General features: G+C 52.3%; 1 protein-coding gene across 1 annotated transcript; it reads right to left on the reverse strand.

Moving 5' to 3' along the window:
• Positions 1 to 445: 445 nt before the first annotated feature.
• On the reverse strand, positions 446 to 20,669 carry GDI2 (GDP dissociation inhibitor 2). Its single transcript, XM_051612452.1, has 11 exons — positions 20,481 to 20,669; positions 11,106 to 11,213; positions 10,113 to 10,212; positions 8,226 to 8,360; positions 6,586 to 6,784; positions 5,811 to 5,942; positions 5,203 to 5,302; positions 3,830 to 4,001; positions 2,906 to 3,050; positions 1,600 to 1,654; positions 446 to 1,524 (listed from the first exon to the last, which is right to left on the reverse strand). Exons 1-11 carry the CDS (start codon positions 20,523 to 20,525, stop codon positions 1,369 to 1,371), a joined length of 1,347 nt encoding a protein of 448 aa, XP_051468412.1. The 5' UTR covers positions 20,526 to 20,669; the 3' UTR covers positions 446 to 1,368.
• Between the last annotated feature and the right edge of the window lie 2,149 nt (positions 20,670 to 22,818).

Below are 22,818 nucleotides of genomic sequence, written 5' to 3' on the forward strand. Positions count from 1 at the left end.
GCTGCTCCAAGCCCCATCCAACCTGCCCTTCAACACTGCCAGGGATGGGGCAGCCACAGCTTCCCTGGGCAACCTGGGCCAGGCTCTCCCCACCCTCACAGCCCAGAATTTCTCCCTCACATCTCAGCTCCAGCTCCCTCTGCCAGCTGGAAACCCTTCCCCCTGCTCCCATCCCTCCCTGCCCTTGGCCCAAGCCCCTCCCCAGCTTTCCTGGAGCCCCTTCAGGCCCTGGAAGGTGCTCTCAGGTCTCCCTGGAGCCTTCTGTTCTCCAGGCTGAACACCCCAACTCTCCCAGCCTGTCTCCAGAGCAGAGCTGCTCCAGCCCTCCCATCATTTTCCAGCAGGAAACGCTCCCGTTCCCACCCTGGCAGGCAGAGATCCCAGGGATCTCCAGAAAGCAGCTGCTCCTCGCACCAGTGAAGTGAATCAGACCAGAGCCCAGGACTGGTTTCCAGAATTTGGCTTTACTTCGCAGTACAGAAATCATGTGGAGCCTTCAGGAGACAAGGAGAAGCACCACAGGCTCTGTCAGACCGATACCGCAGCGCCGTTTGGTCCAGCCCAGGGGATACAGAAAAATAACTCCCACATCTTGCCTGCTCTGTAATTTGTTCTCTCAATTTTATTCAGATTAAAACACAAAGGAGCCTCAGGCACAGCTGTGTCCCCACCCCTGGCAACAGTGTTGAGAAGCTGAAGTGGAGGTGACGTTCCGTGCCCAGAACTAAGCCAAGGTTTTGCTGCTACAAGAGCTGTGGGCTCTGTCCATAACACAACTTGCCACGAGAGTTTGAAGACTGATGGGAAGAGACCTTTTGTTTTTTTTTTTTTTTAGGGATGCTGTCCACAATAATGGAGTGCTCAGTTTCTATGGTTTTTTTGGGGTGGTTTGGTTATTTTTTTTTGCCTTGATATCAGGGGGTTTTGAGTGACAACTGGCACCTCGACCAGCTCAACCAGAAGCACAGCGTTGGGAGGGAGGCTGACAAATGATTCAGAGGAGAAGGGAAGACACAGCTGGCAGGGAGTTATTTCACCAACCTCTACAAAAAAAAAAACAAAACCCAACCTAAACAAAAAGGAAATAAAAAGCCAAGGTTCAAGTCTGCCTTTCAGGTTAGTCCTTAGATCAGAGTCAGTAATTTGCCAGATTCTGGACAGCAACCCTACTAGAATGAAATCATTAACACATGATATATCCAAAAAAGGGGAACATGACCAGTGCAGTAACTCTTCAATCTCTCAGAGATGGGATTACAAAAAGCAGGCCTTACAATATTGAATTTCATACAGTGTTCATTAAGTTCCTTATATATTCATATTAGCCGATTTTTTTTTTTAATTTCTCCTAATTAAAGAGATGCTCATTTACTGCTGCTCCTCCTCCCCGTAGATGTCGTTTTTCTTGCGTTTCATCTCCTCGAAGTCAAACTCTGATCCCATCATCCTCTTGTAAATGTCTTTGATGTCATCACACGTCGTCTCGAAGTGGGTGGTGGCGTCGTAGGTGCGGGAGATGAAGATCTGGGAAGAGAAGCAGCTGTTGGGAACATCCAGCCTCTCCTCACCCCTTCCCACACCAGCCCGGGGGTCACTCACCTGGCTCTCGGTGCCCAAGTCAGTCGGGGCGAACAGGTCACTGATGCTGACGAACCTGGAAGGAGGGGAATTCAAACAAAAAAGAGGTTCAGGGTGGTTTGAAAACATCACTGAGCATCCACGTGGGCTTGGAGGGAGCTGAGGGGAGACCTGCTGGCTCTGCAGCTGCCTGAGAGGAGGTTGGAGCCAGGGGGGTCAGGCTCTGCTCCCCAGGAACAAGCGACAGGACCAGAGGGAACGGCCTCAAGTTGTGCCAGGGGAGGCTGAGGTTGGATCTGGGGAACAATTCCTTCCTGGCAAGGGTTGTCAGGGCCTGGCCCAGGCTGCCCAGGGCAGGGGGGAGTCCCCATCCCTGGAGGGGTTTCCAAGCCCTGGAGATGGTGCTGAGGGACATGGGGCAGGGGTGGCCTCATGAAAGGAGGCTGTAGGGAGGTGGGTGTTGGCCTCTTCTCCCAAGTGAATAACACTGGGTTAAGTTGCACCAGGGGAGGTTTAAATTGGGTATTAAGAAGAATTTCTTTACTGCAAGTGCTCAGGGACTAGAATAGGCTGCCCAGGGAAGTGGAGCCACCAACCCTGAAGGTGTTCAAGAAATGGGCAGATGTGGCACTTCAGGACATGCTCTAGTGACATGGCGGGTTTTTGTGGGGTGTGTGTTGGTCTGCTGGGGTGTGTGGTTGTGTGTTTTGGTTTGGCTTTTTTTTTTTGTTGTTTGGGTGGGTTGTATTGTTTGTGGCCTCCCCCCACCAACTCTGGGTGCACAGTTGGACTGGGTGATCTTGTAGATCTCCACCAACCATGACGACTCTGAATGAAAGGGATTTGCTCTGCCCAGCACGTCACTGCTCAAGGTGCTGAGGAAATTCTGAGCTTCAACAAACTCTTGGCAGCCAAATTGAATTTAAAAGTCATTATTTGCCTACAGGAAAAGTGGGGAGGGACTTTGGCCAAGGGTGTGTAGGGGGAGGCCAAGGGGGAATGGCTTTCAACTGGAGGAAGGGAGATTTAGGTTGGACATGAGGAGGAAATTCTTTGCTGTGAGGGTGGGGAGAGCCTGGCCCAGGTTGCCCAGGGAAGCTGTGGCTGCCCCATCCCTGGCAGTGTTGAAGGGCAGGTTGGATGGGGCTTGGAGCAGCCTGGGCTGCTGGGAGGTGTCCCTGCCCATGCAGGGGGGGTGGCACTGGATGGGCTTTAATTTCCCTTCCAACCCAAACCATTCCATGACTCTATGAAATGGCTTTCAGATCCCTTCTGCCCTCAGGCCCAGGCACTGGCAGCAGGGCTGAGGGGCTTGTTGTGGTCTCACTTCTGCTCGATGGGCTCCAGGAGGTCCAGGGCTGGCTTGATCTCCTTCTCTGGGTCGGCGGTTTCCACGGTGGTGCTGGCGATGGCGATGTACTTCCCCTGGGCTGCCACGTTGTGTGCAGAGGAGATCATGCAGACGTAGATATCTGGGGAAGCACAGGGCAGGTCAGGAGGTGCCAGGAAGCCCACAGGCCAGGCCAGCCCAGCTTCCTCCCTCCTAGCTCTCCTCCAGGTCACACACTCACTCAACTCTTCCCACTCCCCTGACACTTCCCACCTCCTGGTCTCGCTCAGACCCCACTTGGGAGTTCTGGCCTGGCCCTGAAGTCCCTACATGCTCTTGGTCTCATGGCCAGGGAGGGGCCTGGACATGAGCAGCCTGTGAGCTCCCCAGAACTCCAGCTCCTGTGGCTATGATAGCTCCTGAAAGCCAGTGAGGTCCCTGGCACCCAACCCAGCCCTCACAAGGGTGAAGGGGCTCCAGGAAAGCTGGGGAGGGGCTTGGGACAAGGGCAGGGAGGGATGGGAGCAGGGGGAAGGGTTTCCAGCTGGCAGAGGGAGCTGGAGCTGAGATGTGAGGGAGAAATTCTGGGCTGTGAGGGTGGGCCCAGGTTGCCCAGGGAAGCTGTGGCTGCCCCATCCCTGGCAGTGTTGAAGGGCAGGTTGGATGGGGCTTGGAGCAGCCTGGAATGGTGGGAGGTGTCCCTGCCCATGCAGGGCATGGGACTGGATGATCTTGAAGGTCCCTCCCAACCCAAACCATTCCATGACTGTGATTTTCCCCTTGATTCACATCCTGCTAGACCCTCAGAGCACGTTTGGCTGTTGAACCACCACCCTCCCTCCGCCCAGGCACGACGAGAACCTGCAGGTGCCCCAGCAGCCCCCTGGTCACCACTGGTCAACCACTGGTCCCCATACCCACCTGATTTCCGGTTGACCTGATTCTGTGGAATGATGATCTGGCAGGAGTTGGCATCGTTTGTGTTCTTGATGGGGTGGCTCAAGATGCAGATGACCCGGATCACTTGCCCGACCTTCGTCACGCGGTCCGAGACGTAGCTGGGGTCGCAGATGAGCTGTTTGCAGCGAGCGACCTGGCAGGACAGACAAGACCTTGGCTGAGCACCACACCCTGGGGAGGAAACAGCCATGGTGGGGAACACCAGGAGTGGTTCCAGGTGGCTCTTCATGTATTGGGATTCCCACTTGGCTGCCAACTTGGACAATCCACATCTGGGATTTAAACCCCCTGCCCCGTCCCAGAGCTGCGTGATCTTCCCTTTGCTGAGCACAGGGTCAAGGTCTGAGCACAACGTGGTCCAGTCCTTCCAGTCTAGGACCATGAGTTGTTGCAGTCAAGGCTGAGCCACACGTAAGAACTGAGCAGTTCCCAGCAGAACTCAGTTTTACAGCAATAACTGAAGCAGTTTGAAGCCTCCAGGCAGGCTGCACTTGAGCACGTCGGGCTGTGCTCAGATCATCACCCCTGTGCTAGCCAGGACGTGTCATCTCCGACCCAGAAGGGACACGTTACTCAACCAGCAAGTCCCAAACTGTCCCAAGAAGCTTCCACTCCAGTTGGGATGACATTTACAGCTTCAAAGCAGCTCCCAGCACTCTGGCCACTTTCATATTGCCAGGTTGAGGAGAAGCTGCAGAAAGGCTGCGTGGCTGCTGAGCAGCTCCTGCTGAGAGTCAAGGGCAGAGCTGCTTCCACACCCAGGCTGGACACAAGCAAGTAGCTCCTTTTCAGCTTAGCCAGGCTGATTTTTCCAGAAGACAACCTTGCCCAGCCCATGGAGACTTCAGTCCAACTCCTGGAGTAGGGCTACTGCATTCAGAATCACAGAATTGCTCTGGTTGGAAAAGACCTTAAAGGTCATCAAGTCCAACTATTAACCCAACTCTACCAAGTCCAGAGCTCACCCATGTCCCTTAGCTTCACATCTACCCGGCTTTGAAAGCCCTCCAGGGACGGGGATTCAACCACCTCCCTGGGCAGCCTGGGCCAGGGTTTAATAACCCTTTCAGTGGAGTGTCTTCTGAGATCCAACCTAAACCTCCCCTGGTGCAACTTGAGACCATTTCCTCTTGCCCTTTTGCTCCTCACCACGCAAACATCCACACAAGTTGGCACAAGGAGCCCCAGCTGTTTCCCCTCCCTGATAACAGTTTTGGTTTTAGGGCTTTGATGAGGGTTTTTTTCCCTCCTGCTGTGCTTGTTCAGATCCATGACAGCCTCCACTAAGAGAAGCAGGATGTGGGGTGGGGAGTAGGGAAGGAACTGGATCCTACCTCCCCTTCAGACTTCACACCAACCACTTTGCCATTTTCTATCACAATCTCCTCGATGGGCTTGTTCAGCATGTAGGTGCCTCCGTATATCGCGCTTAGCCTGCAAGAGCAAAAGCCACTTCAGCACCTCCCACAGCTGCACGTTCCATCTCAACAAGCCCTTCCAAGCCCCTTCTTTCTCTTCCACTTGGGAAAAACCCCACGTTAAGATTAGAACCTTTTCAAAACTTTCTGCAAAGAAATCATCTTGTGTTTGGAACAAACCCCAGGTAGAAAAAAGACCTGCTTGGTGGAACCCAGACAGTCCTTCAGTGTATGAGCTATGGGTTACACCAGGAAGAGAAATCCACCTTCTGGGATAGACAACATGCTGCAAACTACCTCTGAGCCAACCCAGAGCTACCACCACCAGGAATTGTGGTGAAGAAGACCAGAAAGAAGCCATCTTCACACAGAGGAACCACTTCTTGATGAAGACAGTGACAGAACCATCAACAACCACGGTCATTTTTCATGCAGAAGCATGTTCTGGAAGGCCAAGCAATGACTCCACACACCTGATCCCCCCTCCCAGAAGAAAAGACCAGAGTCTAAACCCAAGTTCTCACCTTGCAAACCCCTGGGGCAGCTCTCCAAGGCCATAGAGGGGGTACAGGTAGGGGCTTTTACCGTATCTAGCCAGCGACTCGCTGTAGAGCTTAATCCTGTTGATTGTTTCTTGGCAGGGTTGATCTAAATAGCTGGAGAGGACAGTTGGGTGATTTATAACCTCATGAAGCAAGACTTCCAGCTCAGAGCAAAACATTTAACTTCCTGGGAAATTTCCTTCCCCACCCTCCAGCTGCTCCTGGCAAGAAATTGCCTGAAAGTTCCCTTTTAGAAGCACTTAAATAACAGGATACTGAAGGTTGGAAGGGACCCTCAAGATCATCCAGTTCCAACCCCCCTGCATGGGCAGGGACACCTCCCACCAGACCAGGCTGCACAAGCCTCATCCAACCTGCCCTTCAACACCTCCAGGGATGGGGCAGCCACAGCTTCCCTGGGCAACCTGGGCCAGTGCCTTTCTGCCCTCATGGTGAAGAATTTCTTCCTGATGTCTGACCTAAATCTCCCCTCTTCCAGTTTAAAACCATTCCCCCTTGTCCTATCAATGTCTCAAGGGGTTTCATTCAGGAAGGAGATGCTTCAGCATCCCCAGGAACCCACCCACTTTACACCATCAGCAGAGGATCCAGTATTTTAAAGATGAATTTCAAGATGAGTGTTGCCCTCAGGGACAGAAACACTTGGCAACACGTCCCACCCTCAGGCTGCAAAGGCCTGTGCTGGAAGCGCTCAGCACCCCGGACAATTTTGGGGACCAACTGAACCCCCACTTACTCATCAGTCCTGTAGAGTGCCAGGGCATGGCCCGTGAAGTCTATCACATCTTGCCCCAGGTCAAACTTCTTGTAGACGTCGCGCATGGTGGTCTTCTTGGGATCAACACCTTCAAAAGTTCTTGGGTCGTTCTCATCAAAGTTGGCCACGTACACGAGGAATTTCCTGAACCGGCGTTTCTCGAACAAGCCCATCAAGCCTGAAAAGAAGGTGTCTTGTGTGAGCTCACCCAGCCCCTGAGGCTCCTCCATGGCCACAGAGAATCAGAAGGGAGGAAGAACCACCGAGGGTTTCAAACATCCCTTGGTAAGGTGGAGTTCGGCCTCCAGGGCTTGCCAAGGAGCTCTCTTCAAACAGGAGAGATGCCAACATCTGCCAAGCCAGTTCAGCCTCACAGCTGTCCTGGTGTGGAATGGTTTGGGGTGGAAGGGACCTTCAAGATCATCTAATTCCCACTCCCTTGCCATGGGCAAGGACAACAACCTCAAGAGGTGGTACAGCCAAATTTTCTCAAGGCATGACTGAAGGCTGGGCTCTTACACTATTTCCAGCTAGGGGAAAGCCTGGAGAGCAGTTTCCACTTGTCCCAGTGTAAAGGCCAACCAGAGCTTCCCTGAACAGAGACCTGTGTTTGGTATCTACCAGACTTGGCATCATCCAAGTGTGCTGATCAAAGCCCCATCAAAGCAAGTGGTGCTGGGCTCTCCTGCAGTTCCTCACCAAGGAACTAGAAAGGTCAAAACTTCAAACATGAGATTGGACAAGGCAACTTGAATTTTCTACCAACTGGAGAAGCAAGACTGGACTTGCTGAAACGTTTAAGGCAGAGAGAGCACCAAAGGCACCTTCTGCTTCTGCCAGCACAAGTCTCTGAAGAGACTACTTAAGAGACAGCAACAAGGCCAAATTGAAGGAACGACCAATTATTCCACTACAAACAGGAGTATCTGCCACGAGGAAGGCTCCAACGTCCAGATGAGACACACCAGGAGCCTTGCTGGCAGGAATCTCTTTATGACAAGAGCTTTCAGAGGTGCTACTAAACAGGCCCCACACCTGACTGCCCTCTGCCAGCTCCTAACGAGTTCCACCACGCTATCATGGATGATCAGGGGCTTTATCTGAAGGGTGAAATTCAAGAAGACAACAATTAAGGTTTGAACGAGGTGTCACGTGTCAGAATTGGTCACTCCCATTTGCCTGCTGATGAATCCAGCATTTTTACACACACAAAAATCCATCCGACAAGGACCCAACATTAATAGTATGTATGGGTGAGCTGGGAGCCCCAGATGTAACCTCTGGAGGAAGTCAAACGCTGCCAAGTTCTCACCAAATGAGCCACAGAAAAGGCAGCCTGACCAGCTCCATCTGAAAGCTCCAAGAAAATGATAACTCAAGGCTGAGGAAGCCCAAGACTTCCACTACGAGTGGTGTCTGAAGTCAAATGAGATGCAGAAGACATCTATGCTAAGCACGGCTTGTTGGTGAGCTGGAGTCTCCACCACATGAGGAACCATCAAGATCTCCTTTTCTACAGGAGCTCAGAACACCCCAAGATGTGGGTAGAGGAGACTTGTCTGGCCTTTGTTTAGAGGTGGTAGCCTGAGGAGGAAACAAAGCAAGGTGCAGCTACTTACTGGATGCCAGGGCTTCTGCCTCAGTGGAAGGAACTTTGTAGATCTTTCCTCCCTTGTAGACAAAGCTCCCTTCGATCACCTTGAAGTCCAAGTAGCGAGTGACTTCTGTGTAGAGCAGCATCTTTACCAACTGACCTGGAAAGGAGGTTTGGCACAAGTCAACCAGCTGCTCTGTAGCCAGAAGCCAAGAGAGGACAGTGCTTCTTCTCCCAAGGCAAACAGTTCTTCCACCACAGCAAATCCTTCAACAGCAGCACCACGTTCAACCCACGTGGCTCTCACACCTCGGTGTGACAGGGTGTGGCAGATACTCACTGGTGTAATCATTAGGCTGATTTAAGGCTTTCTCACAGGCAATTAACAATTTTCCTTGTCACTCCTGCAGTTTCCATCAGGCCTCTGAGTAAAACCCATGCTGCAGCACATTCACTTGCTGCACAACACTTGCTGCTCTTTGCTCCTTGTAGTTTCTTCACACTCAACGTGACAAACAAGGTCACGTCTTTGAACCACAGTAGCTCCTCCTCACCCTGTTCAGATCTAGCCCAGCCTGCAGGAGATGTCCATCCAATGGACCACAAATGAGCCCCTGGCTTGAAAGCACCTTCTGTCAATGTGTGTCCACTTACCTGTCCCCACCCACTGTCACACCCTCAGAGGGATGTTCACAGAATCACTTGGGTTGGAACAGAGCTTTAAGATCACCCAGTCCAACCATCAACCCAGCCCTGCCGAGGCCACCACTGCCCCATGTCCCTCAGCACCATCTCCAGGGCTTGGAAACCCCTCCAGGGATGGGGACTCCCCCCCTGCCCTGGGCAGCCTGGGCCAGGTCCTGACAACCCTTGCCAGGAAGGAATTGTTCCCCAGATCCAACCTCAGCCTCCCCTGGCACAACTTGAGGCCATTCCCTCTTGTCCTGTCACTTGTTCCTGGGGAGCAGAGCCCGACCCCCCTGGCTCCAACCTCCTCTCAGGCAGCTGCAGAGCCAGCAGGTCTCCCCTCAGCCTCCTTTGCTGCAGGCTCAACACCCCCAGCTCCCTCAGCTGCTCCTCACAAGTTCTCCAGCCCCTTCTCCTTCAGCTCCAGCCCCTTCCCCAGCTCCGTGGCCCTTCCCTGGACACGCTCCAGCCCCTCCATGTCCTTCCTGTCCTGAGGGGCCCAGAACAGACCACAATGTTGTCCCTTGGAAACTCACCACGATGGGATTCCTGTGCAAACTGAGAGTGACCTGAGACTCAAGTAACCAAACCTTGACGAGATTCGAATCAAGCCAGTGCAAGCCTGGCACTACACATCTATCCCCTCGTGCTGCAGGGACAAGAGATTCCAGCAGCAAGTGGTTGGAATTTGGCAAAGGGAGTTGTCCTGGAACTTATTTGCTTTAGTAACCACCTCACCAATAGCAGATTTGGTCTAGAAGACCCATTCCAGTACTGGAACACATAGATTAAAGGATGAGGATTTGCAGCATCAGTAGGGGATGACAGAGGCTGGAAGCCATAAAATAGGAACAAAGGGGATTAACAGTCACCATGGAATCAACTGTTTCTTCCTAAGCCATGAAATAACAACAATGCACAAACTCAGTGTTAACTCCGGCTGGAAATGCCAACATTTTAAGAGGGGGTGTTTGAAAAAATGGACATTTGAATGTTCCAGACAGGTCACTGCTGCACACTCTGAGCTGGAGCCACCTCCTGAGGCTGGAAGGTCCAGAGCAGCAGTTGTGGTGGTGCTGGCACAGATACAAGGACCAGCTCAGCTCCAATTAATGTTCCCACAAGTTCAGGAGGAGATGCCTGAAGGGCTGTTTATCCCACTGCAGCCCCCAAACACTAACCCAGACTAAGCTTCCAACAAATCTGGGAGCTGAAGCTCACTCACCATTAGCCATAAGGAATTTTGGAATTAGGTCCACGTTCCAGTCTCTTCCTCGCCCCATAGATTCTGGTGGAGTTCCTGGTAGATTAAACCTTTTGTAGAGCTTTGGAGAGAACACAAAACTTATTATAGCAGAGGAAATCTCTATGGGTATAATTTCTCCCACACTTGTACACACTTTCCACCCCCACATCTCCCCAGCTGACATATGCAAGCTTTTGGCCAGTGTTTCAGCTCCAATTTGATTTTTGATGCCACACACAATGCACATCCAGGAAATTCTTACAGTAACAATTATTCTGTTCATCCAGTCTTTCTTCCTCCAAGGCTTAAAGCCTGGGAATTTATGACTTGATGAACCAAAAGGCTGTTGAACATAGCTAAAAGTAATCTGATCAACGTGCCTGCTTCAGCAGAGGGCAGGCTCTTCTACATACTTAAATCAGATTCTCCAATATAAATATTTAACCCAATTAAGCAGCAAAGGGAACAGTGATTTCCTGACATCTGATTAATCAGCCACGGTAAGGGCTTTAGGGGCTACACAACTGCAGTAACCACAGGAGATGGCATCTGCCTGCCTGGCAGCACTCACAGACCAAGGACCTCACAAGGAGGGGCAGTAACAATTTAGCCTAAGAGTTTTATCATCTTGTTGCTGGGCATTACAGAACCATGGAATGGTTTGGGTTGGAAGGGACCTCCAAGATCTTCTAGTTCCAACCCTTTTGCATGGGCAGGGACACCTCCAAATGCTGCGTGCTTGAACCTCAGCTGGGAGCTACAGAAAACAAGCACCACCCACCACATACAAACACACACGCTGGTCTTTCCCCCACTGTTATCTGGTGTGGAAGTGCCATAAAACATCCTTACTCAAAGAAAACCTTTAAGAGTAATTAATTTGAATCCACCCCTAGGGTGACTGGAAATAAAGCCCCCTTTATGTGCCCAGGGAGGACACAAAGGGGGGGGTGTGCCAGTCTCTGTACTTACATCCTCCAGGGGTGTAATGGACGCGCTTTCCCCTCCGTAGTAAGAGTTCCGATCCATGTGAAGGACCTTCTTCCCATTCACTGACATGATCCCAGAGAGGATGCATTCCTGTGGAGAGAGGCAACAGGAAAGGATGCAAGGGACATGTCAGCTGCATTTGAGCCTCTTTCCATTCTTCCTCAAGACGCTCCCTGGAAGAGGACACTCAGACAGGCTGCTGCACTCCTAGACGTGAAGGTACCTGCGCAGCCCCTTGGACACAAACACACCAGTTGCCTCACTCCAGAATGAAGACATGGATCCTGAAAGAATTCTCTTTGGGACAGACTAACCCCTCCCTGGGTTTGCTGTCTGCTCTGGGCAAGCCAACCAAGAGGTTTTAACTACACAACCACCAACAACCAGGCTGCTCTGAGGGTATGTCTGGAAAAGTTCATGCATTTGGGCCAGATCAGGAAAAGCTCTGCTCCTGCCTCCCTCATGCACAGTTAATTTCTTCCTTCCCATCCTCTTAATTTTGGGTAAGTCCAGTGACTTTGAAGAGATCTGGTCACAGAAATGGCAGAAAATCCACTTCACACATTTTTGAAAATGTTTGTTTAGTTTCCTTGCCACTAGCATTCTTTAAATATAGGAGAGAAAAGTAATACTATAAAGGCTATTTCTTGGCTGCAGTAACTTAAAGGATCACACACAGAATCACAGAATGGTTAGGGTTGGAAGGGACCTCAGAAGACCATCTAGTCCAACCCCCCTGTCAGAGCAGATCACCTAGAGTAGGATCCTCTTCATCCTTCTGAGTACACCTGGGATATACAGAATCATGGCATCAGTTAGTATGAGTTGAAAGGGACATGGTATGTGGTATTTTTATTAGAGGCATCACCCTCATTTATAGGTGACACCAGGAGCATAAAACCTTGCCTTGAAGGACAACAGGGAGTCTCCTCAAAACCTCAGTCTTTGGTAATTGCCACGCTGGGACACCCAAGAGAGTCAACAGCTACTCTTAGAGAACAGAAGTAGCATAAAGGATAAATTAAGCCATTTTGGAGCTTTATAATCTCAGTAGACACTTCACTATCCTTGCTATGCACCCACTGGGATGAAAACCATTGTGATTACTCTGAGCAGCAGCTCAGCTGCTCTGTCTGAACCCAACACCAAGAGGCTGAGACTAATCACTGAGGGACACAAGTGGCATTTTGCAGAACCAGCTGAGGACTTGCACAGCTAAATTCCCATTAAACCCCAACTTTCCAACTACCCCGGTCACCAGCTCTGGTATTCACAAGCCAAAGAGCTTAACAAAAACTTGAACACTTAAGACTGCTCATCATGGAGGTTTTACTGATCTTTCCTGCCCTGCCTCACCTCTCTCCAAAGGCAGAATTCCACCTGCAACTGAGTTCTCATTCACCATCAACATTATCTACGTTGTGGGTCCCAACAACATCTCATGTTATCATTCCCAAAACCCCCCCATCCAGCTGCTGAGATGCCACAGCTGCACATCTGCAGGCTCAGGAGTGGAGGAGCCATTCACTCCAGAGAACCAGCAGGTTGGCCCTCCTGGCAGAGATACTTTGTGTTCATTCCACATGCACCTGGTCCCTCTCCTGGTGTGTCACTTCCCCCTGCTGAGTGTGTAGGTTTATTTCAAATGATGTTATGGCAACGCTGGCCACCATGCTATCAGTTCACATCCTCTTCCAAAGCACAATTAGAATGCAGAAAGTCTCCCACCTTATTTTGTTTATGTGACTGGCAAATCCTAACTCCTCTGAATCCTCAGCATAAAAGAATCTTTTCAAGCTGGGGAGGTTTAGATTGGACATTAGGAAAAATTTCTTCACAGAGCGGTCAAGCGTTGAAACAGGCTGCTCAGGGATGTTGGTGGAGTCACCATCCCTGAAGGTGTTCAAAAAACATGTAGATGTGGCACTTGGAGACATGGGTTAGTTGGCATGGTGATGTTGGGTTGACAGCTGGACTGGATGATCTTGGAGGTCTCTTCCAACCTTAATGATTCTATGATTCTAAAACCATCTTCAACTTCACCACCCAAAGACCAACCCACAGTAAAGGCAGCTTCCAGAAGGGGTTATTTTGTTCTGGCTGGCAGGGATCACTTCCAGGTGGTAACAGGCAGATTTCTGCTGGGAGTGCAAGGCACTGTTAACCAGCTCCTTGCCCACCAGGACACCATGGTTATTCAGACAAGGTCCCAAAAATTAAAGCTAGAGCTGCCCACCTGGTGCACAGCGGGAATGGGCAATTCCAAGTTTAATCCCTGAAGTCGTGGGTGATTTAATAGATTTATAGAATGGTTTGGGTTGGAAGGGACCTTCAAGATCATCCAGTTCCAACCCCCCTGCATGGGCAGGGACACCTCCCACCATTCCAGGCTGCTCCAAGCCCCATCCAACCTGCCCTTCAACACTGCCAGGGATGGGGCAGCCACAGCTTCCCTGAGCAACCTGGGCCAGCCTCTCACCACCCTCACACTAATGTCCAACCTAAATCTCCCCCATTCCAGTTTTGCTTCCCACCAAACCTCTCTATGATCCATCAGCTGTTCCTCCTAGAACCACAGCATCCTCCACAGACTCCAAACCCCTCATGTCTTACAAGGCCACTCCACTTTTTTTCAGACAATTTGAAGCAAGGAGAGATCCTCACAGCAGACCCAGCTGCACCAAACCCTGTGTTGAGACACTACTGAAGAGCACCATGAGTCCAACCAGGCAGAGGAGCCACACAAGTGAAAGTACAGGTGGCTTTTATGGTATCAGTTCAAAGGTTAATGATTTACCACATGCAACCTGGGAGCATGACACCAAGTGCATCACCAATGACCACCATGATGTCCTCAGTCAAATCGAATTACATGGAGCTCTACATGAGGGCTCTGGTTTGACTCCTCCTTTGCTCTACCCTGTGGTTTTATTTCCCCTGGAATATCTTCCAAAACCCTGGCTCACCAGCTCTGCCAGATGGCAGTACAGAACTGACAATGTCCACGCTGGAGCTGAGCCACAAAGAAGCCAACCAGGATTTCAAAACAAAAATAAGTATCAATCGGAAGAATGAAGTTACAGTAAAAACTGCAGAAGCTACATTCATCAGCCCAGATGTCAGCTGATTTCCTTCCTCCATTTAAGGAACCTTCAAAGCATCTCTTGTTCTATCTTTTCAGAACTGCTCACCTATCACCTCTCAGCGAGCATGAATCCCCCCCTTCAAAAGTCAATCTGGGCACCAGCAGAAGATATGAGAGGTCCTAAATACTTTATCTTACTTGATACCCATTAAACACGAACGTGTGGCTCGAGGTGGGGGGATTCCAATACTAATTTTATCCCAGGCTCATTTAACAGGTTTGTTGTATCATCCAGGCTCCTGCAGAGCACTGAAATCCCACCCAGGCCCTTTCACCACTGCTTCCCTTCACAGCCAATGAGGCAACAACATGTTCATCAAACACACCAGAAGCACAATAGATTTCATCCTCCCAGCTCAGCAATTCCTTTTGACAGCTGCTCAGGCTGACTGCTGGCTGTACCCATCCCTGGGTGCACTGGGCTGAGCCTAGGAACCACTTGATATGTCATGATGTCGTTTGGGTCAGGGAACAAGGAAAACAAACAGCCTGTACTGATAAGAGAAGGGCTGGAGGCAGTTTAGCCTGCAAATAAAAAAGGGGAAGTGTCAGAGTTCAAATCTGTGGCTTTCTGACCATCCACACAAGGCAAATGGTTAAACTGAGCAGCTGCTGACAGCAGAAAGGGCACCAAGACACAGCACGGAAAGCTCCAGGTATCCAGCTGGGGTGGAAGACAATCTCTGTGCAAATTGCAGTCACGCTGTGCTACTATAATCCACTGCTTCAGCCAGTTCAGGTTACGCCAGGCTCTGGAGAGCTGGCTTTGTGCTGCTGGATGAATGACAGAGCAAGTCTTGCAGAGATCAGTGTCGTCTGCAGCGCCGCTCGCCCGCCTCAAATGGCTGGAGAGCACAGAACCAGAGAGCAACATGCACCAGAAATGTGGAGACAGCACATCCATGGAAATAAAATTAGGAGTAAGGGGTAAACTCGGAGGTATCGGGTGTTTCCATGTTTGCTTCAGACCATCAGCTCTTCCCTGGCTCACACAAACCGGCCACAAAAAGACCTTCTGCACACAGAAGCCTTCAGGAATGGAGGGAAGCAAGTTGGTTGACATGGATTTTCTCCAAGTAGGGCGGCAGTTCAGGAGGCTCAGACAGCCCGATGGAAACTTGAGCCAACATCAGTCCATCTAACAGTGCTGAGGGGAGGATCCTGTGCAGGTCACTGAGCAAAATCCCTTCATCTTCAAGAACGGGACTGGCAGAGCAAAAGATCCTTCTTAGAAAGACAGGGCCAGGTTGTGGTGAGCAAGGAGTTACATAGAGCTTGTTACCATCACCCAGGCTCTTCACCTCTGAGATGCACCAGCTCCATCACTATGCTGGACTCCAGCAAGCAAGGCTCCAAGCTCTGCTCAGCCACAGAGTGCAAAAGCAATTCCTCACTGCACTTCAGCAATCCCCTCAGCGACCAGGGGATGATGCAAGGGACAGTGACACTCTGCTCAGTTCCCACAGTCACCTTCATGTTCTTTAAGTAGGCTCCTTAAGCAAGGAGGCCCGTGCCCATGTAATTAAATCCATCTTGAACCAAATCACAGAATGATTTGGGTTGGAAAGGACCTTAAAGATCATCTAGATCCAACCCTCCTGCATGGGCAGGGACACTGCCTACTCTGCTCCTACAGAAAGTGAATCTGGATCTTTAGGAAGGATTTATGGAGGTTTAACCTGGTGAGACAGCTGGCAGGTAAGAAGCTTAGTTCAGCCCACTGGTGAAAACCCAGCAGGAACATGGTGCTCATCTACTGGGCTGAGCAGGATAGTTTCATTATGCCCAAAATTCACAACAAATAAACCAAGTCATCTGGAGCACAGAAAGCAGGTAACCACTGCCTGTCAGAGGGCACAACATCCCACTCCCAGATGTCCTGTTGAGCGAGCACTGAGCCATTTCCAGACCAGAAAAGGTGTAAATTAAGGTGAAAAGACAAGCCTGAAAATAAAACCACGAGAAGTTCTCCAGCTGCCTGATGACTGAGCCAGATTAAAAACGGGTTTGTGCAGTAGGCTGGGGGAGAGATGCAGCCTCATCTGCAATGCACAACGCACCCGGCAAGCCCGAGCCAAGGATCTGAAAGCCAGTGAGAACTGAGCAACCTGGAGAAGCCATTCCCACCAGCACCTTGGGGATGCAGGATATGGAAGACCTACCAGCTCATGTGCTAGGGACCCTTTGCAAATCCCTGCCCTGTGGTTAGCACATGCAGACTGACACTTGCCCACTGCTCAGAGCATGGAGGGATCAGGAGAGACGTGGCACTCTCCTCTGAGCTCTAATTATACCTCGTGTAAATTTGAGGCTGTCGTTATCAGCAGTAATTCAGGATTAAAGATAGGCTGGGGTTACTCTTCCCCGTGCTGCTAAGATCTCTCTTCACCAGCCTGGCACTGCAGTGGGGTCTCTGATTTGCATAGATAGGGGGGAAAAAAGTTATTTTAGTGCCAGTAATCCCAATCCTGAAGGTGGGTCCTCGTTACTGGTTGAAGAAGGGATTAGCACCTGGAAGATTCACACTGCACGTTCAGATCCACCAGAAGTGGAATTTCAGCATGCACTCTGTGCACTTACAGAGCACTGGCCCTGCAGACCCAACCAGAGCCACCATGGCCACAGGTGTCTTTGTGGCTCTTTTGCAAAGGCTCCAGTGACTTATTTTTTCCTCTTTAAATCAACAACTGAACTTTCACTTTGGAAAGTGAAAGGAAAAAAAACCCTCAGAATGAGCAGCTGCTCATTACTCTGGATTACAGCTATTTTCTGGGTGTTGTAAAAGTCCTAGTGATGGACAGTGGGACAAGTCAACCAGGCACTCTCATGAGACAAGGCATAAGCATAGAAGATGGGCATAGCACTCAAGATCTAGCAAACAGGACTCCCAATTTCATCTCTTCTTCTTCAGGCAGCATCAAGATCAGGACCTGAGGTGCAAGTCAGGCTCTTCAGAGAGGAGACATACAACAGCAGCCTGATGGGACTCCCCAACACTGCAGTCCATTTCAGCAAGGGCCAGTTTTAAAGAAAGGATGGTTGAAAACATCACCTGAAGTTTCATGACAACGTAAAGCTCTTTGGAAAAGGAAACAAACAACGGAACGTGTTTATGCAGCACGTTTTCCAGTTCCTTCTCCTCAGGAAGCTCAACTCTGCCAGCACAGGTACCAGACTGACACTGGAGGAGCAATCTTCAAGGTTCCAGTGGGATCCCTCATCTCACTGCAAGAAGTCCTGAACCAGGCTCTGCTCCAAAACCACTTGCCAGCCACAATGGTGGAGCAAACACCAAGCGTTTGAGGATCAGGAATATCTTGGTTGCACCAGGACCTCTGGTTTTCATTCACCTGCTTTTCCACATGAGCTGCTCAAGTCGAGATGAAGTCCATCCTGCTCTAATTGGTATTTGAGAGGTAAAGGCTGCCCATCAAGTGCAAAATAAGAGCTCCTGCACGCTCTCAGGCCCTGGAGTGTGGTCAGCACACCTTAAAATACTGCCGTAATTTATCCCTTTTAACCCAACTGCTGATCATTAGCATCAGCTTGTCTTAAAAGTGATTTCACAAGAGGCCTTTTGTCAAACTGACATTGGCATTTGTCAGTTTGAGATTAAGCAGGGTGCTTACCAATTTGATACCACAGCTCACTCTAAAGCATAAATTACCATTTTAATGGAGCTCAGATCTATTGGAGGCCCCTTCACTAGAAGCTCATTATATTTCACCTCCCTAAAAGTCTGTTTCCCTGCTTTGGTGAGCCAGAGACAGGTTTTAGGACAGACTGCAGCTTTCCCTATCAAAGGGAAGAAGCTTTAACCTCCCAAGTCATTCCTGCTACCTCAAAGGAAAAGCCTGAAGAGAAAGGAATGAAAGCAACCAGGAAAGTTTGGTTTACCCTATGGCAGCAGCTGGGAGGACGTTCCCACACCCTGCACATTTTCTTTGTGCCACATCCTGGTTTTACCATCGTTATTCCCATACTGGAAATGGGGAGGGGGTGATCAACCAGGTCTGCCTTTAGTGGCCATGCCCTGGTCCTGTGTCAGCAGAAGTGATGCCTTTGCCACTATGACAACCCTGTCAATCACAGCCCCAAAGCCACAGTGGGAAGCTCATGTATTTCTATTTACAGCCACCATCAACAAGGGGAAGTGGGGGAAATCGCTCACCACCAACCCCCAAGATCTCTCTCTAGCCACCTCTCCCCATTACCAGGAGGAAACAAAAGCAGGAAAAGGGTATTTAACAGCAGGGAAAACCTCCCCTCCACCATATTGGGTTTTCTTCCTCCCCTTTCTTCAAACAATGCCCCCTCCTTTGTAACCTGCAATCCACCCTTCAACCCTTACTAAACCCACAGCAGATAAGCCAGACGTGACCTCTCCCCCCAGGCATCTCCCCAGTTGGAAGGAAGGCAGGAACCAAAAGAAATCCCCACCAACAAACCTCCCCGGCAGCAGCACTGCCATTTTGGGTTGGTTTTTTGTTGTTGTTTTCCCCCCCCACTTCAGCAGCCTGCAGCGCGGGCTGCATCCTCCACAATAGGACAAAGCCCAACCGTGGCTCGTCCTCCTCCCTCCGCCGCACCCCCAAGGGCCATCAGCTGTCACTTGGCCTCAGGGATGACAGAGACAACGCAGGAGAGGGGTTTTGGCTTGGTTGTTTTTTTTGGAAGAGGGGTGGGGGGGGGGGAAACCAGACGAATTTGACAGGCGTGCAAGGCTTGCCCGCCTCCCCATCCCCCTCCTGCTGCAGTCAGGGCTGGATGGAGAGCCGAAGGCTGCAAAGGCGGAGCGGGGAGAGGAGGAGGAAGAGGAGGGCGGGGAGGGGGGAAGATATAACCAGGTCTGCCACCACCCTAAGCCGGGCTCTGCTCTTGGGATGGCACGGCCGGGTAAGACCTGCAGCCACCTCGGCTTTGGGGAGCGAAGGGAGGAAAAAAAAATATAAAAATAATCTTCGTCATAATTGAAAATCCAAAATAAAATAAAATAACAAAAAAAACAGGCAATAAATCCCCCGTCAGCGTTTTATTGTCCATCGTCGTGTTCCCCCCTGCCCTCCCGCCGCTAAAAAAACCTGCATTTCCTGGGGGCTCCCAAAAGGAATCGTCAAGGAGACTCCCGGGAACTGGGGTTCAGTCCCAAAGGGGGGGGCTGGGGGTGAGCCCAGACGGCCGGAGATGTGGGGGACACACACACACGACACACCCCGATACGAGGGTCTATTCTCATCATTTAAAAACCAGAAGCTAAGCCCGGGGGGGGAGGGGGGGGGTGTCTGGTTAGGGATGGGGGAAAGGATCCAGGTGGCTGAGGGAGGGGTGGGGAAGGGATCCAAGCCTTGGAGGGGGGGATGATAAATAGATGAGAGATGGGAAAAGGGGCTGGGGGAGCCAGGGGAGAGGGCAGGGACCAGAACCCAGGCACCCCAGGGGAATATTTGGGGTGTGGGGGGGGGAATCAGGAGCCCAGGCACCCCAGGTTAGTATTTGGGGGTGGAAAAGCAGCAAGCCAGGCACCACAACATAGTAATATCTGGGGAGGGGAGGGGGGAAAGCAGGAACCGAGGCACCCCAAGATAATAAGGGCGGGGAAAGCAGGAACCCGAGCATCCCAGGGTAATATTTGGGGTGGGGAAGCAGGAACCCGAGCATCCCAGGGTAATATTTGGGGTAGGGATGCAGGAACCCGAGCATCCCAGGGTAACATTTGGGGTGGGGATGCAGGAACCCGAGCATCCCAGGGTAATATTTGGGGTGGGGAAGCAGGAACCCGAGCATCCCAGGGTAATATTTGGGCTGGGGATGCAGGAACCCGAGCATCCCAGCAGGGGCTGGGGGGTGGGGGGTTTACGATGATGAGGTGACAGATGACGAAAAAGGACCCCAAGTCCCGAGCGGGGCGATAAATCAGGTGAGAGACTGAGGAACAGATCAAGGCATCCAGGGGGAGTGAACCAGAAACCGGGGGGGTTGGTTGGGGGGGTGGGAGGGTGGCTGCAGACCCCAGGGGTTGAGGGAGGGATGATAAGGGGCAAAAAGGACACCCAGACCCAGGGGTGGGGGGCGGCGGGGAATGAACACCCGAATGAGCCGGGGGGGGGAAAGGGGGTAGAGAAGGGAGGGAAGCAGGATGGGGGGATAGGAGGGGTGGGGGGGGGCAGGGCGGCGGCCGGGGCAGGCCCGAGGCCCGGGCGGCTCCTCCTCACCGTCAGGCCGGTGCCCAGCACGATCACGTCGTACTCCTCATTCATGGCGGCGCCGAAAAATAAAAAGGGAGGGGATGTGTTCTTTCTTTCTCTCTCGCCTCCGCCGGCCGGGGCTGAGAGGGAGGCGGGCGCTGCCGGGGCTGAGGGAGCGGGAGAAAATGGAGCCGCCGCCGTGAGGAGACCGCGCCGGCGGGGCGGGAGGGGGCGTGGCCACGCGTCAATCACCGCCCGGCGCCGCTCGCTATTGGCTGCCCTGCGCCGTTGCTAAGGGGCGGGCGTTGAGGCTCCTGACGACGGCGCTGCCACCGTGGTTGGGGGGGGGTGGTGGGAGGGGGTGTGTGTGGGCGCGGGGCGCATGCGCAGTGCGCGCCGCCGGGGCTGCGGGGACCCTCGTTGGGCGCCCCAGGTTAATTAGCCAAACGAGGCTAATCGCGGGGCGTCTTCCCGCTTCCCACACGCGCCGCGTTTCCCCCCTTTCCACCCCGAAACGGGCTGAGAACTGGGAGCAAACTTCCCAACCCCCCCCCCCCATGCCCCCCCCCCATGTCTGTGAGGAAAAGAAACCACGAGCAGATCGGGGAGTTTCGGGGGGGGGGATTTTTCTTGTTAATCCTCTCTCGTGTTTCCTTGCAGCGAGGCAGGAATTCCCCCGGTTTTAGCAGCTGCCTGTGGATCTGCACCTCCAAGGGGAAGGGAGCACACGTCTTGCGGGGGTCACGGCAAAGCTGCTTAAGGCACCTCGGGGCTGCCGGTGGGGATTAGACACCCCAAGGGCTTAAAATGTCTCAATTGAATCGTATGTGTCAGTCCCCTGTTATCTCCCAGGACGCGCAACACAGAGAGGAGCACGGCAGGGATGGTGGAGAACCAGGAGAAGCAGCTCCATCACAGGGGTGAGACAGGAGGTGGGCCCATGACAGCCTCATGGAGCTCAGAAAGGGCAAGGGCAAGGTCCTGCCCGTGGGTGGGGGCAATCCCAGGCACAGATCCAGGCTGGGAGGAGAATGGATGGAGAGCAGCCCTGAGGAGAAGGACTTGGGGGTGTTGGGTGAGGAGAAGCTCAACAGGAGCCAGCACCGTGTGCTGGAGCCCAGAAACCACCCTGTGTGTCCTGGGCTGTCACCAGCAGGGTGACCAGCAGGGCCAGGGAGGGGATTGTCCCCTCTGCTCTGCTGAGACCCCCTGCAGGGCTGGGGGCACCTCTGGGGTCCCCAAGACAGGAAGGACATGGAGCTGTTGGAGAGAGGCCAGAGGAGGCCCCGGAGATGATGGGAGGGCTGGAGCAGCTCTGCTCTGGAGACAGGCTGGGAGAGTTGGGGTGTTCAGCCTGGAGAAGAGAAGGCTCCAGGGAGACCTGAGAGCACCTTCCAGGGCCTGAAGGGGCTCCAGGAAAGCTGGGGAGGGGCTTGGGACAAGGGCAGGGAGGGATGGGAGCAGGGGGAAGGGTTTGCAGCTGGCAGAGGGAGCTGGAGCTGAGATGTGAAGGAGAAATTCTGGGCTGTGAGGGTGGGGAGAGCCTGGCCCAGGTTGCCCAGGGAAGCTGTGGCTGCCCCATCCCTGGCAGTGTTGAAGGGCAGGTTGGATGGGGCTTGGAGCAGCCTGGAATGGTGGGAGGTGTCCCTGCCCATGCAGGGGGGTTGGAACTCAGTCATCTTCTCCAAGCCTGCAGGACCTCCAGCCTGTGCTGGTGCTGAGGCTGGAAGAGGTGGGCTAACAGGACAGTGGGGGAGCCCTGTGCCAGGCTCTGCTCCAAGCTGCCTTCACCGTGGCATGGAGACCAAGCCTGGCTCCTGGGCTTCCTCCCTTGGGACCAGGAATCTGCAGCATTTCTCTGCTGGGAAACCCCGGGGGGGTTTGCAGACACCAAGCACCTCCCAGCACGTTCCTGTGGCCACAAAGGTGTCCTGACCCCCGGCTCCTACCTTGCAGGGAGAGAGCAACAGGAAAAACAGCAGGAAAGACAACAAGGGGCTCTTCCTGGGGCTGATCTGGGAGGCATCAAGTGGAATCCACCACCTTCCTTTCCCAAGGTCCTTTGGTACCTGCTGGTTTGTCTTGCCCGAGGAGCAGGTTTCAGAGAAGGGTGAAGAAAAAGACAGAGCTGGAGACCTGCCAGCAGGTCTCACTTTTGGATGGGAGTGCAGGGCCTGTGCTCCCAGTTCCAGGCAGACAAGCCCTTTGCTACTGTCCAGAAGTTTTCCAGAAATCCTAGAGCACCTTAAAAAATCATGCAAGTTCCCCAAATGCCACGGCCAGGAGAGCTGGAAACAGGCACAGGAAAACATTCTCACTTGCTTTCTCCTTGAAGCTTAGACTCACAAATAATCTTGAGCTCCTT

Source organism: Apus apus, chromosome 1, assembly GCF_020740795.1.
Source record: "Apus apus isolate bApuApu2 chromosome 1, bApuApu2.pri.cur, whole genome shotgun sequence".
Lineage (NCBI taxonomy): Eukaryota > Metazoa > Chordata > Aves > Apodiformes > Apodidae > Apus > Apus apus.

Bases quoted from the DNA above. Each gene is read 5' to 3' on its own strand.
- GDI2 (XM_051612452.1), bottom strand. From the start codon at position 20,525: ATGAATGAGGAGTACGACGTGATCGTGCTGGGCACCGGCCTGACG. The intron at 5,943-6,585 runs GTAAGTGGGGGT...TGTCCTCTCCAG, and splicing joins GCACTCTACAGGACTGATGA to CTATTTAGATCAACCCTGCC. The intron at 3,051-3,829 runs GTGGGTATGGGG...GTGCTTCCCCAG, and splicing joins TCAGGTCAACCGGAAATCAG to ATATCTACGTCTGCATGATC.